The sequence below is a fragment of the Gorilla gorilla genome, chromosome 18 (genome assembly GCF_029281585.2).
Source record: "Gorilla gorilla gorilla isolate KB3781 chromosome 18, NHGRI_mGorGor1-v2.1_pri, whole genome shotgun sequence".
In the NCBI taxonomy this organism is placed as follows: Eukaryota; Metazoa; Chordata; class Mammalia; order Primates; family Hominidae; genus Gorilla; species Gorilla gorilla.
This window is the reverse complement of record NC_073242.2, coordinates 118,320,698-118,336,100: the sequence shown is the minus strand read 5'-3', so window position 1 is coordinate 118,336,100 and position 15,403 is coordinate 118,320,698. Positions and strand designations below refer to the sequence as shown.

The following is a 15,403-nucleotide window of genomic DNA, read 5'->3' as shown; positions in this document are numbered from 1 at the left end:
TGGTTCTCCTTGGCCTAAGTAACCATTAGCAAGGGAGACCGGTGCAGGGGATGAACAGAGATACCTCGTGGAGCATTGCTTTGAGACGTTTGCCTTGGAAGCCAGGGTGTGGTTCCGCAGGTTGCCCTTGGTCCTGGAAGGTCGTGTGGAGTGTGCGTCTGATAAGGAGATGCAGCCTGTTCTGAGTACGGATTTGGAGGTCAGGAAATTGAGGGTGTGCCCTTAATCTTTCTCTCACTCTCTTTCTCTCTCTGTCTCTTTCTCTCTTTATCGCTCGCTCTGTTTCTCTCTTTCTGGTCTTGTCTTTTTTTCCTCTCTGTCTGTTTTCTCTCTCTCTCTTTCTCCTTCTTTTCTTTCTTCCTTCTTCAAGAGACAAAAGTCTTACTCTGTTGCCCAGGCTGGAATACAGTGGTGTGATCACACCTTACTGCAGCCTCAAACTCCTGGGCTCAAGTGGTCTTCCTGCCTCAGCCCCCCTAGTAGCCAGGATTACAGGCGTGCACCACCATGCCGGGCTAATTAAATTCTTTTTTTCTTTTTTTAGAGATGGAGTCTTGTTTTGTTGCCCAGGTTGGTCTTGAACTCTTGGCCTCAAGAGATTCTCCAACTTCAGCCTCCTGAGTAGCTGGGATTATAGGTGTGAGCCACTGTGCCAGGCTGAGCTGCTTAATTTCTGTATTTCTACTGCTCAGCAGGATTCGGTTACTGCTGCTTAATGTATTTGTGATTGGGAGATGCCTAATGTTGAGCCTTATTCAGTTGTTGAGACCCTGGCGAGATGCACAGCGGTAACAAATGGTCTGCAGGAGATGTTGTTTGACAGCTGATGTCCGTGTCCCTTTCTGCATTCTCTCCCACCTTGTAGTCAGCTCGGGGTGCTGAGCCCTTGCCCTCATAAATACCAGGCGCCTTGACTGTCCCCATGGCCTCAGCCTGCCCTCTCCCACCCTGCCCCAATGTCGTCTTGAAGACCTTCAATGCCAGTGAATGCTTCTCTTGCGGTGACAGTTGACTGCAGTCTGTTGTGTACCAGCTCCAAGCACATCTTAGCTAAGGTTTTCTGAGCAAGACATTCAGCAGAAACCAGAAGAGGTGGATGGATTTGCCCATATGAAACAGGAAGGTCTTTGTGTGGAAGATGATGCCACAGGGAAAGTTAAAAATGATGACTGGTGGGGAGAAGGTACCTGCAGCATCAGGCGGAGCTCACGTTCCGGGAGGTGGTGCCCTCTGCAGCAGAGCAGAAGGCGGGGCAGAGGCACCACAGGGCAGGCCCTGGGGCGGGTGCTGCGAGAGCAGTGCTGGGCAGTATGGGCTGGGCAGAGGCACTGGGAGGTGGCCCCGGGGCAGGTGCTGCAAGAGCAGAAGGCGGAGCAGAGGGCACCCTATGGCCGGCCCCAGGGCGGGTGCTGTGAGAGCAGTGCTGGGCAATATGGGTGTAGGGTGAGGGTGGAGAGAACATGCCCCCACCGCTCAGTGGGTGGTACCTGTTCATTGGAATTTTAAATGTGCGTGTCCCCTGACCCCCAAGTTTAAGGATTATACCTTAAAGAAATGCTTCCTCTTACTTCGTAGAAAAATATATACAAAAAACAGGATGCAGAACAACATATACTTGGAAAAAAGCCTGCATGTGTACACGTGTGTGCACCTGCGCGTGTGTGCAGATGATTGCGTGTGTGCACGTGTGAGCATATGTGAGTGCATGTGCCTCTGTATGCCTGTTTGTGTATGCATGTGTGTGACTGTGCATGCGTGTGAGCATGTGTGTGCTCGTGTGTGTGCACTTGCAAGTGTGTGTGCTGACGCAGTGATCCGGAGAACCTGGTGCGTGCACACTGTACGTGCACAGTAGAAGGGAGAAGGTCTGTATCATTTCTGAGGTTTTTTCTGATTCATTGATCTTTTCTTGGTATCATTTTTAATGCCATTTTAATATACTGTAGCTTTATGGTATATTTTGATAGGTTGGAGGATTTTTCTCATTTACTTAAAGTCTTTGCTTTTTTCATGTATTTTGTTTTCATGAGCTTTACCATCGGTTTTTCAAATTCTATTTTTTTTTTTTTTGCTGAGACAGTCTAGCTCTGTTGCCCAGGCTGGAGTGCAGTGGCGCAATCTTGGTTCACTACAGCCTCCACCTTGCTGGTTCAAGCCATTCTTGTGCCTCAGTGTCCCCAGTAGCTGGGATTACAGGTGTCTGCCATCATGCCTGGCTAATTTTTTTTTTTTTGGAGAGGGAGTCTCATTCTCGTTGCCCAGGCTGGAGTGCAGTGGCGGGATCTCGGCTCACTGCAACCTCCACCTCAGAGGTTCAAGCAATTCTGCTGCCTCAGCTTCCTGAGTAGCAGGGATTACAGATGCCTGCCACCATGCCCGGCTAATTTTGTACTTTTAGTAGAGATGGGGTTTCTTCATGTTGGTCAGGCTGATCTTGAACGCCTGACCTCAGGTGATCCCCCCACCTTGGTCTCACAAAGTGCTGGGATTACAGGCATGAGCCACTGTACCCGGCCTTAATTTTTGTATTTTTAGTAGAGACAGGGTTTCACCGTGTTGGCCAGGCTGGTCTTGAACTCCTGACCTCAAGTGATCCTCCCCCCTCGGCCTCCCAAATTGCTGGGATTACAGGCATGAGCCACCACGCCTGGCCCTCAAATTCTAATTTTAAAAGTCCAGAAGGATTTTGACTGGATTGCGTTTGCTGATAAATCGCATTTAGGCAGTGACACCATCATACCCCTCAGTCCTCCCCCTTGGGAGCATCGTGTATCTCCATTTGGTTTTTTTATTTATTTAAGAATTTAAACCTGGGCTATGGTGGTAAGAGTGTCAGATCCTGACCTCTAAACACCCTGGGAAGTTAGGTTTATTTATTTATTTATTTACTTTTATTTTTATTTTTTTTGAGACGGAGTCGCGCTCTGTCTCCCAGGCTGGAGTGCAGTGGTTTGATCTCGGCTCACTGCAAGCTCCGCCTCCTGGGTTCACGCCATTATCTTGCCTCAGCCTCCCGAGTAGCTGGGATTACAGGCGCCCGCCACCACGCCCGGCTAATTTTTTGTATTTTTAGTAGAGACAGGGTTTCACTGTGTTAGCCAGGATGGTCTTGATCTCCTGACCCTCGTGATCCACCCACCTCGGCCTCCCAAAGTGCTGGGATTACAGGCGTGAGCCACCGCGCCCGGCCAGGTTTATTTTTTTTAATGTTCAGTCAAGTTTAAAATGGCCTGAAGTAGAATTGTAGAGTCCAGGCTGGGTGCAGTGGCTCATGCCTGTAATCCCAGCACTTTAGGAAAGGGAGGTGGGAGCATCACTTGAGCCCGGGAGTTTGAGACCAGCCTGGACAATATAGTAAGACCCCATCTCTAAAGAAGTTAGCTAGGTGTGCTGGTGTGTGTGTAATCCCAGCTACTTGTGAGGCTGGGGTGGGAGGATCACTTGAGCTCAGGAGTTCAAGGTGGCAGTGAGCTGTGATTGCATCACTGTACTGCAACCTGGGCCACAAGTGAGGCCCTGTGACTTAACAAAACATCAGAATGCAAGGCATACAGATTTATAAAGTCTTTGACCTCATGTCTAATGATTCTCTCAAAAGCCTCCAGTTAGTGCCAGTGCTGGCATGTGGAGGGCTGACTCTTGGCGCGATCCCTGTGCAGGTGCTCCTGTTTCACAGTTTTCCTCAAGTGTTCTCCGTGCTCATCGTCACTTCATAGCTGTGGCAGACACTGGACTACAGCTGCGGTGCCTTGCAGAATGAGTCTTCCCTGCCCTGATAGGAAGGCGTTAGGGCAACTCGTCTGGAGGGGCCGTGTTTTGATTGAGAACAGTTGGGGGTTTTCCTGGCACAGTGGCCAGCAGAGCTGTCCGCTGGCAGAGAAGAGGATCTTGAGTAGTGGTTCTCAAGTCTTTGTACTCTACGTAGCCCCTAGGGAGCCCCAGGAGACTGCTCCTTCCTGCCCTCCCACTCCGGACATCAGTCCCATTCAGAGCAGGTTGATGTGTGGTTGAGGAATCTGTGTTTTACCCTAACCTCTCCTTGTACCCTCTCCACGATCCCTATCCTGACAGCTGTGGACCATAGACGGGGTCCAGCTATGATCTGATCCATCTGCCTCTGTGACTGGTGGAAGGCATGCTTATTTTGAATACTGTTCAACTGATGTGAAGTTTTTTAGTTGCTGCTTAAAAGAAGTAAGAATATTCATGTAAAATACCTCTTAGATCCTTAATAATGAAAGTAGTGTAGGTTTTGCTTTTGTAAGTTACTAATGATTGCAGAATGAAAGCATTCTCTTAATGGTGGTTTGGCAGGTCAGGCTCTGAGTGCTATGTGGCCAGATCGTCATGGGCTAGTGTAGCTGGGGATGGTACAGGGGACTGAAGGGCGCAGGCGGCCTGTTGATTTCATGGGCTGGGCTGCGGTGTGTGGCATCCTGGTGCAGTGCTGCTGCTGCCCGTAATTGGGCTTGGGGGTTCACACACTGTGTGGCCGCTGCTGAGAGAGGACTACTCTGGCTGTTTTTCCTCTGTCATTTTTTTAAAAATTGATCTAAAAGGAAAGGTCAGGAGATTCAGCCACAACAAAGACGGTTTTTGCCCTTTCTGGGGAAGATTGCTGTGGCAGGCCTCGTGCAGAGCACGTGGGAATCCCCGTGGGGTGGGCTTATGTCTTTTGAGAAGTCCAGGAAGAGCTCATCAGGAAACGGAATAGACGTTGCTACCATGACGCAGCCCTGCACTGCGCATTCGTTTTTTGTGAATATTTTTTACTTCTGTGGGGGAGTTGGTTTTTCAGCCGAGGGTGTGAAGTTGGCGGGAATTAAATATTGGTAGAGGCGCAGGGAGTCTGGATTCAGTATCTGGAGTAGTCAGTATCTTCCTTGGCTTTTAAGGGTTTTCTTGTAGGAAGGCAGAATAGAGTCCCTCCTGTTATCTGGTCATTTTTAACAGCGATGCATATTTTGGGATGCTGATAATCTTATTTGAGTTGGGTTAATGTATAGTAATGGTCCCCAACCTTTTCGGCACCAGGGACTGGTTTCATGGAAGACAATTTTTCCACCGCTGGTGGGGAGGGGTGACGGTTTCAGGATGAAACTGTTCCACCTCAGATCATCAGGCATTAGATTCTCCTAAGGAGCTCACAACCTAGATTTCACAACCTGGATCTATGGTGTGTGCAGCTCACAACAGGGTTCTCACTCCTGTGAGAGTCTAATGCTGCTGCTGGTTTGACAGGAGGTGGGGCTCAGCCTTTGATGCCTGCTGGCCCCCTCACCTCCTGCTGTGCAACCTGATTCCTAACAGGCCATGGACCTCCAACTGGCAAGCAGCAAGGCGCCTGGGCCTCTGTCCAGGCCAGCACCGGCTGGCTGCCTTCTGCTGTGAGTTGGTTGGTTGGCTGGTGGGTGTTTTTGTAGCACATTGGATGACAAGTGGATACTTTGTAACAGTCTCTCATTGTCTTCTCCATTCTAGCAACAGACAGGACATCATGTGGATACTTTGTAACAGTCTCTCATCTTCTCCATTCTAGCAACAGACACATATACTTGACGTCATAATGGTTTGGAAATGAGGGGGGAAATGGCAATGCTGACGTCAAGACCAAAACTCAGGTGCGGGAGCATCCGTGCCTCGTTGGAGGGCTGCGTGTGGCCAGCGCTAGCAGCTCTTTTGAGATCTCTTCAGTCTCTTGCTTGAGTGGGAGTTGCCTGCAAAGCTGCCCCGTTGCGACTTTGCAGCATAGATCTCCGTACTGTTTCTTATTTTTGTTTCTGTGTGTTTGTTTTAAATGTGTGTGCGCTCATGTGAGTTTGAAGGGAGTTAGATGCAACAGCAGGAGCTGCGCTCAGGGCAGTGGTGTTAATTATGGAGGGCGTGGGAAGGGCTGGGAAGAGGAGGGGGTTGTAAGACTCCCCTTTTCCCTCGCATGTAAACAGATGCTGGTGACTGAAAGTCTGTCTGCGGTTATTGGCAAGAGTGACTGGAAACTGTGAAACACTAAAAACACCAGCATCTGGTGTTTGCAGAGCATTTTCCTTTGATGAAGGTGGTCCTGGTGGAGATGGGTCACAGCTGGGGGTGCAGGCAGCTCCCAGGAAGGTGGGAGCCACCCTCCGCTGGGCTGGGAGGGAGAGAGGCCCTGTTGCCCAGTCCAGCCTGGATCCTCCCAGCATTAGGTTCTGGAGCAGGAGGGGAGGCGGCTGCTCCTGGGAACCCCCAAAGTAGGGTTTCCCCTCTCCCAACCCCCACAACCTGTCAGTCTCCCGTTGTGCTGCTCAGCCCTGGGCCTCTGGGATAGGGAGCAGAGCGGAGCCGGTGGTCCCCTCAGGATGCACACATGTCGGGTGGGATCACTGGAGCTCTCTCATTTCCCTCCTCAGTCACGGTGGGCCTGCCCTACCCGCTGAGCTTGCTGGCTTTGAAGATTCAGAGTTTGGTTAGGTGGGCCTGGCACACATCACAGCCAGCGTTTCTCAAGGCACTTGCCACCTTCTCTTCCTGTCCCCTGGAGAAGGTGCAGGGGGTTGGGGAAGATTCATCTCCCTCCATTGGTTTCTGGGCCAGTGCTGTCTGAGGGATGATCTGTGAGTCACACACCACAGATGGAGGCCAGGCCACTTTGGGACCCCACCCGATAGGTGTTTCATAACAGCTTTCTCTGAGATGTGATTCATATACCATCAAACCACCCTTTAAAATGTGTCATTCAGTGGTCTTTAGCATATTCACAGAATTGCGCAACCAACACCATGATCTAAAGTTAGTGCATTTTCATTCCCCAAAAAGAAAAACCATCTTTTTAGCAGTCACCCCACCATCCCCGGTCCCTGCTGTCTGTGTCTGTGGATCTGCCTCTTCTGGGTATTTCATAAAAGCGGAATCAAAACACGTGGCCTCTGTGACGGGCTCTTCTTTCTGCGTGGTGCTGTCAGGACGTGTCTTCTTTCCGCGTGTTGCTGTCAGTACGTGTCCTGCTGTTGGGAGTATCAGCACTTCACTCCCGTGGCCAGATGAGGTGCTGGTGTGTGGATGAGATGCTGGCGTGTGGATTGATGAGGTGTTCGTGTGTGGATGGATGAGGTGCTCGTGTGTGGATGGATGACGTGCTGGTGTGTGGATGGACCACGTTTTGGTTTTCTGTTGGGCACTTGGGTTGTTTCCACTTTTCTGCTATTGCAGTGTTGCTGTGAACGTTCACGGACAGTGCGTACATTTTTGCCTCGGAGCACTTGGGAGATGATCGGTACTGTTCGGTTGGATGAAGATACAGATGTGTGTTTGTGTGCGTGCGCGTCCGTGTGTGCGCAGGCATACGCACTGTTTTCTCCTGATGTGAGGAAGGGCTCATCATTTGGTCCTCAGCTAAAGCTGCATCTGAGTGAAAGTCAATTTCCTGGAGAAGGTTCCTTGGCAGGATGATTCCATTATTTTACGATTCTGTAGTGAAGGACGGCAACGAGTTAGCTAACAGTGACTGGCCTCTGAGAGTCTCAGGTGTTACAGGTCACCATAGGAATGGACACGCCCTGCTCTGCCCTCTGGGTGGTGGGTTGGGTTACATGGTCTGAAGCTCTCTGACTCCACAGTAACCTGGGTTCTATCGACAGCAAACAGCAGTAGCTCATGAAGGCAGAACCTGCCCTGCTGGAAGACCGGGGTGTGTATGGATTCCCCGTTGTGCAGTTTGCTGACGGATGATGGTATCTGTGATAGGACGGAGGTGGGACCCACATGTACTTAGAGAGACTGGGCTGGGCGCAGTGGTTCACACCTATAATCCCAGCACTTTGGGAGGCCGAGGCAGGCGGATCACCTGAGGTCAGGAGTTCAAGACCATCTTGACCAACATGGTGAAACGCCATCTCTACAAAAATACTGAAAAATATTAGCCAGGCGTGATGGTGGGCACCTGTAATTCCAGCTACTCGGGAGACTTAGGTGGAATAATTGCTTGAACCCGGGAGGTGGAGGTAGCAGTGAGCTGAGATCGTGCCATTGCACTCCAGCCTGGGTGACAGAGTGAGAGTGTCTCAAAAAAAAAAAGACTGATTTGTAGAGAAACCGGGAAGGTGATCTGGAGTGCGGTGGTGTGATCTCGGCTCACTGCAACCTCCGCCTCCTGAGTTCAAGTGATTCTCTTGCCTCAGCTTTCCAGGTAGCTGGGATTACAGGTGCGCACCACCACGTTCGGCTAATTTTTGTATTTTTAGGAGAGTCGGGGTTTCACCATGTTGGCCAGGCTGGTCTTGAACTCCTGAATTCAAGTGATCTGGCTGCTTTGGCCTCCCAAAGTGCTGGGATTACAGGCGTGAGCCACCGCCCCTGGCCTAGGGTAAGTGGTTTTTGAGCCATAGGTTTATTTCGGTGCTGAGGCCTGTAACTTCATGTGATGTCATTTAGTGTCTTAATCAGTGTTGACAGCCAGAACACCTTGGTTCAAGTTCTGGCTGTGCCACTGACTGCTTTCCTGGGTATCCTGACTTGTAAGTCTTGGTTTTCTTATCTGTTTTTTTTTTTTTTTTTTTGTCGCCCAGGCTGGAGTACAGTGGCACCATCTCGACTCACTGCAGCCTCTGCCTCCTGGGTTCAAGCAATTCTCCTGCCTCAGCCTCCCAAGTAGCTGGGATTACAGCTGCCTACCACCATGCCTGGCTAATTTTATGTTTTTAATAAGAGGCAGGGTTTTTACCATGTTGGCCAGGCTGGTCTCGACCTCCTGACCTCAGGTGATGCACCCACCTCGGCCTCCCAGAGTACTGGGATTACAGGTGTGAGCCACCGCGCCCGGCCGATTTTCTTGTCTGTAAAATGAGAATACAGGTAATATCTGCACCACGAGTTTGCTGTGAGGATAAATGCACATAAAAGGACTGTGCCTGGCATAGAATAAACACAAATGGTGGTTTTTCTCTGAGTAGTAATCATTAAGATGAGACAAGGGTGTGGTTTATAAGTTGCCTGAATTCTGGGGACGGCTACTAATCATGCCACACAATGTGATTAAGTGCCCTGTCTTTACACTATCATTTGTTATTTGATGGACTTGATACTCGGAAAAGCAGGGCGAAGTTTCCAAGGCATGTGTTTGAAGTGGAAGAGGAGGTGCATGCACACGGCTTTCCCTGGCTGCGCTGTAACCCCTCTTGAAAGACAGGGGCTCTCTAGTCTGAGGATGAGCCACTAGACTGAGTTTCCTCAGCCTCTGTGACCCAGACTCTCAGGGATCCGGCAGGAATTGCTCCTTTGCTCAGCAGATGTCTCTAGGCCGCCGGTGCAGCAGTGGTCCTGCTGTCGGGCTGCCTCACGATGTTTCTGTCCACGACGGACCATACATACAGTGGTGGTCCCCTAAGATGATCAGACTGTGTTTTTACTTCCCTTTTGTGTGTTGAGACATCTACTTGCCATTGTGTTACAGTGGCTTAGGGTGTCTGGGACAGTACTGTGCTGTCCAGGTTTGTAGCCTAGAAGCAGTGGGCTCTGCTGACAGTGCAGGCATATGGCAGGCTGTGCCTTCCAGAAGTGTGTGCGTGCACTCGGATAGCACAATGACAAGGTCGCCTAATGATGTGTTGTTTCCCAGAACCCGTCTCTGTCATTAAGCAGTGCGTGACTGTATGTTGTATAATTTGGTAAGGTGTAGACTGTAAAGTCACTCAGAGAAGCGTTTGCATGCAGAATGCTTAACTCAGAGAAGCGTTTGCATACAGAGTGTTTAATTCTGACTGTACCCTAAGCATGTAGAGTTTTCTGTAAATGTCACCACAGCAGCCCAGTCGAGGGGCCTGGTGGTGACACTGCCTGGCAGCTCGCCCCGCTTGAAGCTCCATCCTGCACGCAGCTGCTGAGCCTCGAGGCAGCCGCCACCACGACATTCCCCTGTATTTTGTGCTGTCCATAGGCCTCTGGCTGAGGAGGACATGTGGATTTTTTAAGACTTCATATTTAGGAATGACAGCAGTTTTGAAAAGCCTGTTGGGGTTTCAAATATAAATGGGCTTTTTAAAGTAGCTTTATTTTTCTAAAGAGGGACGTGGAATCTTTTATAGAAAATTTTCCCTTTTTAGGTAGAAAACACAGTGATATTTGGCTACTGCCACAAAAAGTTAATTGAGTCCGTTGTGTCAGCCAGAGGATGAGACTCTGGTGGGGTTCCCATGCAGGCAGTGAAAGGAGGCCCCGCCCCAGCGCACTTAGGGTAGCGGGGGGCGCCCCATCTATGGGGCTGCGGCAGGCCCCAGGCCTGTGTTCCCTCGCTGGTTGGGGACGGCAGTGGCAGCGTTCGGTTCTCCTCTGTCATTTTTTGAAGCGGACTTGGATGCAGACACACTGGTTTAGTTTTTTTTTCTTTTTTTTTTTTTTGAGACGGAGTCTCGCTGTGTTGCCCAGGCTGGAGTGCACTGGTGCGATCTCTGCTCACTGCAAGCTCCGCCTCCCGGGTTCACACCATTCTCCTGCCTCAGCCTCCCTAGTAGCTGGGACTACAGGCGCCCGCCACCATGCCTGGCTAATTTTTTTGTATTGTTAGTAGAGACGGGGTTTCAGCACTGGTTTGGTTTTGAATGAAGGTCTGATCCTCAGATTGTTCTTATAAAGTAATCCATCAGGAAATTCGTCAGGAGGGGGAGGGGCGTCGGGCAATTCCTCAGGAGGGGGAGGGGCATCGGGAAATTTGCCAGGAGGGGGAGGGGCGTCAGGAAATTCGTCAGGAGGGGGAGGGGCGTTCTTTTCTTGCTCCGCATGTGTGGGGTTTTCTTCTCAGTTGACTCTCATGCGTAGTGTGTCCGCTGGATGGTGCTGTCCCCTGCGGTGCCCAGCCCGGAGGGGATGGAGCTGCTGTGGAGTCTGTGGAACTGTGAAGTGAGGCCAGCTTGCAGGACTCCAAAGAAACTTAGTGAGCTGAGATCCTGCTGGGTATCAGTATGTGAGGAGGCCACCCCAAAGGCTCATGCCAACTCCGGGTTGGATTAATAGAATTGGTGTCTAGAAAAAGGAACTGATTGCTTCTGGTTGACATTCCGTGGAGGGGTGTGGTTGTCATTTTCAGTGATACATTGAAAGGGGTGCTGATACGATGGAGGGTGCTAGAGGAATGAAGCTTGTGGGATCCCGCGTTTGAGCAGTGAGAACCGAATTTGCTCCAGCTTGGAGCAAGCGAAGACTCCTGGCAGTCACCCTGATGATGTGGTGAATTATCTCTGAACTTCAATAAACTTGGATTAGATCACTCAAGCTTCCTTTTACGTTTGAGATTCCATATCTTGATGTTTTTTTTTTTTTCTTTTTCTTCTTGAGACGGAGTCTTGCTCTATCGCCCAGACTGGAGTGCAGTGGCGCAGTCTCGGCTCACTGCAGCTCCCACCTCCTGGGTTCAAGCAATTCTTCTGCCTCAGCCTCCTGAGTAGCTGGCATTACAGGTGCCTCCATGACGCCAAGCTGATTACTGTATTTTTAGTATAGACAGGGTTTCACCATGTTGGTGAGGCTGGTCGTGAACTCCTGACCTCGTGATCCGCCCACCTTGGCCTCCCAAAGTGCTGGGATGACAGGCGTGAGCCACCGCGCCCGGCCCTCTTGTGTTTTTTAGGGTACCTGCCCATTTCTGGGCTTTTACATAAAACCCTGTAAGTGGGTTTTGGGGACAGCTGTGTAACATGCACAAAAAATAAATGGAGGAAGAATGCATTATCTAAATAGGCACTGACTTGCGTGATTGAAGCTGTAACCATCCTTTGCAGCCCAGAGTTGCTGTGACCTGTGTGGAGAGGTGGGAGGGCCAGGCAGACAGTGGGTGTGAAAGCCACGGAGGATCCCAGGGAGTGGATTCCTAAGTAGGAGGCGAGGCAGGTCATCAGTGAGGATCCCAGGGAGTGGGTTCCTAAGTAGGAGGCGAGGCAGGTCATCAGTGAGGATCCCAGGGAGTGGCTGCAGTGACTGTGCCCAGCAACCCTCCTTAAGGCCCTGCCCTGGTGCCTGCGGCTCTAGGAGATTTCCTGGGTAGTCCCAGCACACGCACCCTGTTCAGCCTGATGTTGCAGCCCAAAGCCATTCCTGTGTGCCCCGCCTCCTCTGTGCCTGGGCGCCCTGCACATCTGTGGCCAGCGTAAGCACCTCTGCGAGCTTTCTGAGCACCTGCTGCCCCAGCGCCTCCTCCCCACCCCTCTCTGTTTTGTTGCTTCTCTCTCTGGTTGTGAAAGTCACCCCTGCTCACTGGAGGACTGCTGGGAGATGCAGGAAATGATTAAGACAAGAAAACCACTGAGAACCCCCCATGTAGAAGCTGGGTTAGGATTTGCTTTGCACCTGCCTTTTCACCTGTAGAAGCTGGAATAGGATTTGCTTTGCACCTGCCTTTTCACCTGTAGAAGCTGGGATAGGATTTGCTTTGCACCTACCTTTTCACCTATAGAAGCTGGGATAGGATTTGCTTTGGACCTGCCTTTTCACCTGCTGTTTTTCGAGCATTCTCCCGTGACATGCAGTATTTTAAAGAATCTAATTCTTAAACATCTTTGTCAAGTTGATAGAATAAAATGGTATCTCTGCTTTATTTGAAATTCTTTGATTACTTGGGAGGTTGATTATAGTTTTGTTTTTATTATTTGTGTGTATTTTTAAGGTTTTAAATTTGCTTTTTGTATTTTTTTATTGCCATGTATTTTTATATGTTTTATTGAGACATAATTACAATAAAATTCAATAAAATGCATGCCTTTTAGGTGTACACTTAGATGAGTTTTAAGAAATATACACACCCGACCGGACGCGGTGGCTCATGCCTGTAATCCCAGCACTTTGGGAGGCCGAGGCAGGCAGATCACCTGAGGTCAGGAGTTCGAGACCAGCCTGACCAATATGATGAAACCCCATCTCTACTAAAAATACAAAAATTAGCTGGTCGTGGTGGCAGGCACCTGTAATCGCAGCTACTTGGGAGGCTGAGACAGGAGATTCGCTTGAACCCTGGAAGCGGAGGTTGCAGTGAGCCGAGATTGCGCCATTGCACTCCAGCCTGGGCAAGAATGAAAGTCTGTCTCAAAAAAAAAAAAAAAAAAGAAATATGCACACTTACGTAATTAGCACCACAGACAAGATGTAGGCCCTTCTTGTCACCCCAGAGAGCTGTAGTTGGTCCCCTCCCAGCTCCTGCCCTGAGCAGCCATCCTGGGCCGAAGACGGATCTCACCTTTAAGATGCTCGTGTGCATGGAGTCCAGCAGAACCTGCCTTCCTTCAGCGAGATGTTTGTAAGATTCATTCGCATTGCTGTGTGCATCAGTAAACGATTCCTTTTTGTTTCTGAGAAGTCCTCCCCCATGTGGGGAGCACCACATGCTGTTCATTCACCCACTGAGGGACAGCTTGGCTGCTGGTGGTGACACAAGAGCGTGTATAAACCTGTGCATGTCCGTCTGTGTGGACTGGTGTTTTCCTTTCTCTTGAGTCCATGTCTTATGTCAGATTGGTAAGCTGTGCGCTAAGTTTATGTTTCACCATTGTTTCACTGTGTTATGTTTTCACCGGTGCCATGGCTCCAGCAGCCCCGTGTCCTCGCCAGCACTTGATGTTGTCTTGATCTCGGGTGCCCAGCCATGTGGGGTAGGAGGTCACTGTGGACTTGGCGTATGTTTCCCTGACCACTCGTGATGTTGGGCATCTTCTCCTTTTTTCATTGGCCATTTTCCCTCTTTTTTTCCCGCATTTTTCTATCTTACGAACTTTCTGATCAAATCTTTTGCCTATATTTTTATTGGGTCATTTATCTTACTATTAAGATAGAATTCTGGGCCGGGCACAGTGGCTCATGCCTGTAATCTCAGCACTTTGGGAGGCTGAGTCGGGCAGATCACTTGAGGTCAGGAGTTCGAGACCAGCCTGGCCAACATGGTGAAACCCCGTCTCTACTAGAAATACAAAAAATCAGCCGGGTGTGGTGGTGCACGCTTGTAATTCCAGCTACTCAGGAGGCTGAGGCAGGAGAACCGCTTGAACTTCGGAGGCAAAGGTTGCAGTGAGCCGAGATCTGGCCACTGAACTCCAGCCTGGGAGACAGAGGGAGACTCCATCTCAAAAAAAAAAAAAAAAAAAAAAAAAGAATTCTGTATATATTCTGGATGCAAGTCATTTGTCAGTCATGTGTTTCAAGATATTTCTCTCAGTCTGTTGCTTGTCTTTTTATTTTCTAATGGTGTATTTTTTAAGTTTTTTATGTTGGCGGAGTCCAGTGTATAATGTTCTATCTAGGAAATCTTTATGCAGTCCAAGGTCTTGGAGATGTTCTCCTGTTTTATTCTTGAGGTTTGAGCTTAGCTAGCTGGGCTCTTAGCAGGATGGTTTTGGTAGCTCGTGGATCAGATTAAATGGTATTTAATTTGTGAGCAATAAGTGCTCACAAAACAGAAATCAGTGTAAAAATTTGGTTTTGTTTGTTGTTGTCGTCTTTAGAGCAACCAGAAATTAAGCAGGTTGATAGTGTCTTTTTGTTTGTTTCATTTTAGATCAACAGGCGGTCCTTCGGGTCGGAGTGGACATCGGATGGTGGCCTGGAAGAGACAATTGATCCTTTTTGGTGGCTTCCATGAAAGTACACGGTTGGTACCAAGAACGGAAAAATCTTTCTCTCCTGAAGCATTAAGGAGTGGGCTTTTTATAGGAAGAGCTTTCTGAAAACACAAGAAAGACGCACCCATCCTCCCAAATCCAGCTTCATGGGCTTTGGGCAGCCACACAGGGCCTTGCCCTCCAAAGGGCCTCACACCGGGCCTCACACTGGCTTCATGCTGTTTTCCTATTGAAATTCTTAACCATTGTTGAACAAGGGACCCCACATTTTAATTTTACACCAGGTCCTGCAAATGATGTGGCTAGTTCTATCTAAAATGGGGTTTTGGCTGGGCATGGTGCCTCACGCCTATAATCCCAGCACTTTGGGAGGCTGAGGCGGGTGGATCACTTGAGCTCAAGAGTTTGGAACCAGCCTGGCCAATGTAGTGAAACCCTGTCTCTACTAAAAATACAAAAATTGGCCCGGCGTGGTGGCAGGTGCCTGTAATCCCAGCTACTCAGGAGGCTGAGGCAGGAGAATTGCTTGAACCCAGGAGATGGAGGTTGCAGTGAGTTGAGATCGTGCCGCTGAACTCCAGCCTGGGTGACAAAGTGAGACTTTATTTGAAAAAATAAATAAATAAATAAATAAAATGGGATTCTCAAACCTTAGCCTGGTTCAGAATACCCTGGAGGGCTGGTTAGAGTGCTGGTCGCAGCTCTGACTCAGAGGCCTGGAGTGAGGCCCAAGAATCTGCATTTTAACAAGCTCCCAGGTGATGTTGACGTTGCTGGCCAGGGGACTTCACTTTGAGAGCCACGGGTCTGTAATCACTTCAAAAAACTCCGGT

At 49.6% G+C, this 15,403-nt stretch overlaps 1 protein-coding gene across 20 annotated transcripts in view; it reads left to right on the top strand.

Annotated features, from left to right (window-relative positions):
- KLHDC4 (kelch domain containing 4) overlaps positions 1-15,403 on the top strand; it is a 64,252-nt gene that overhangs the window by 19,577 nt on the left and 29,272 nt on the right. For all 20 annotated transcript variants that reach the window (XR_010131627.1, XR_010131625.1, XR_010131623.1 and 17 more), the window contains one exon: positions 14,507-14,599. Coding sequence is in view for 13 of the 20 variants with exons in the window: in XM_055364465.2 (XP_055220440.2) it covers positions 14,507-14,599 (93 nt within the window). In the remaining 7 variants the exon portion in view is untranslated. The remainder of the gene's footprint in view (positions 1-14,506; positions 14,600-15,403) is intronic.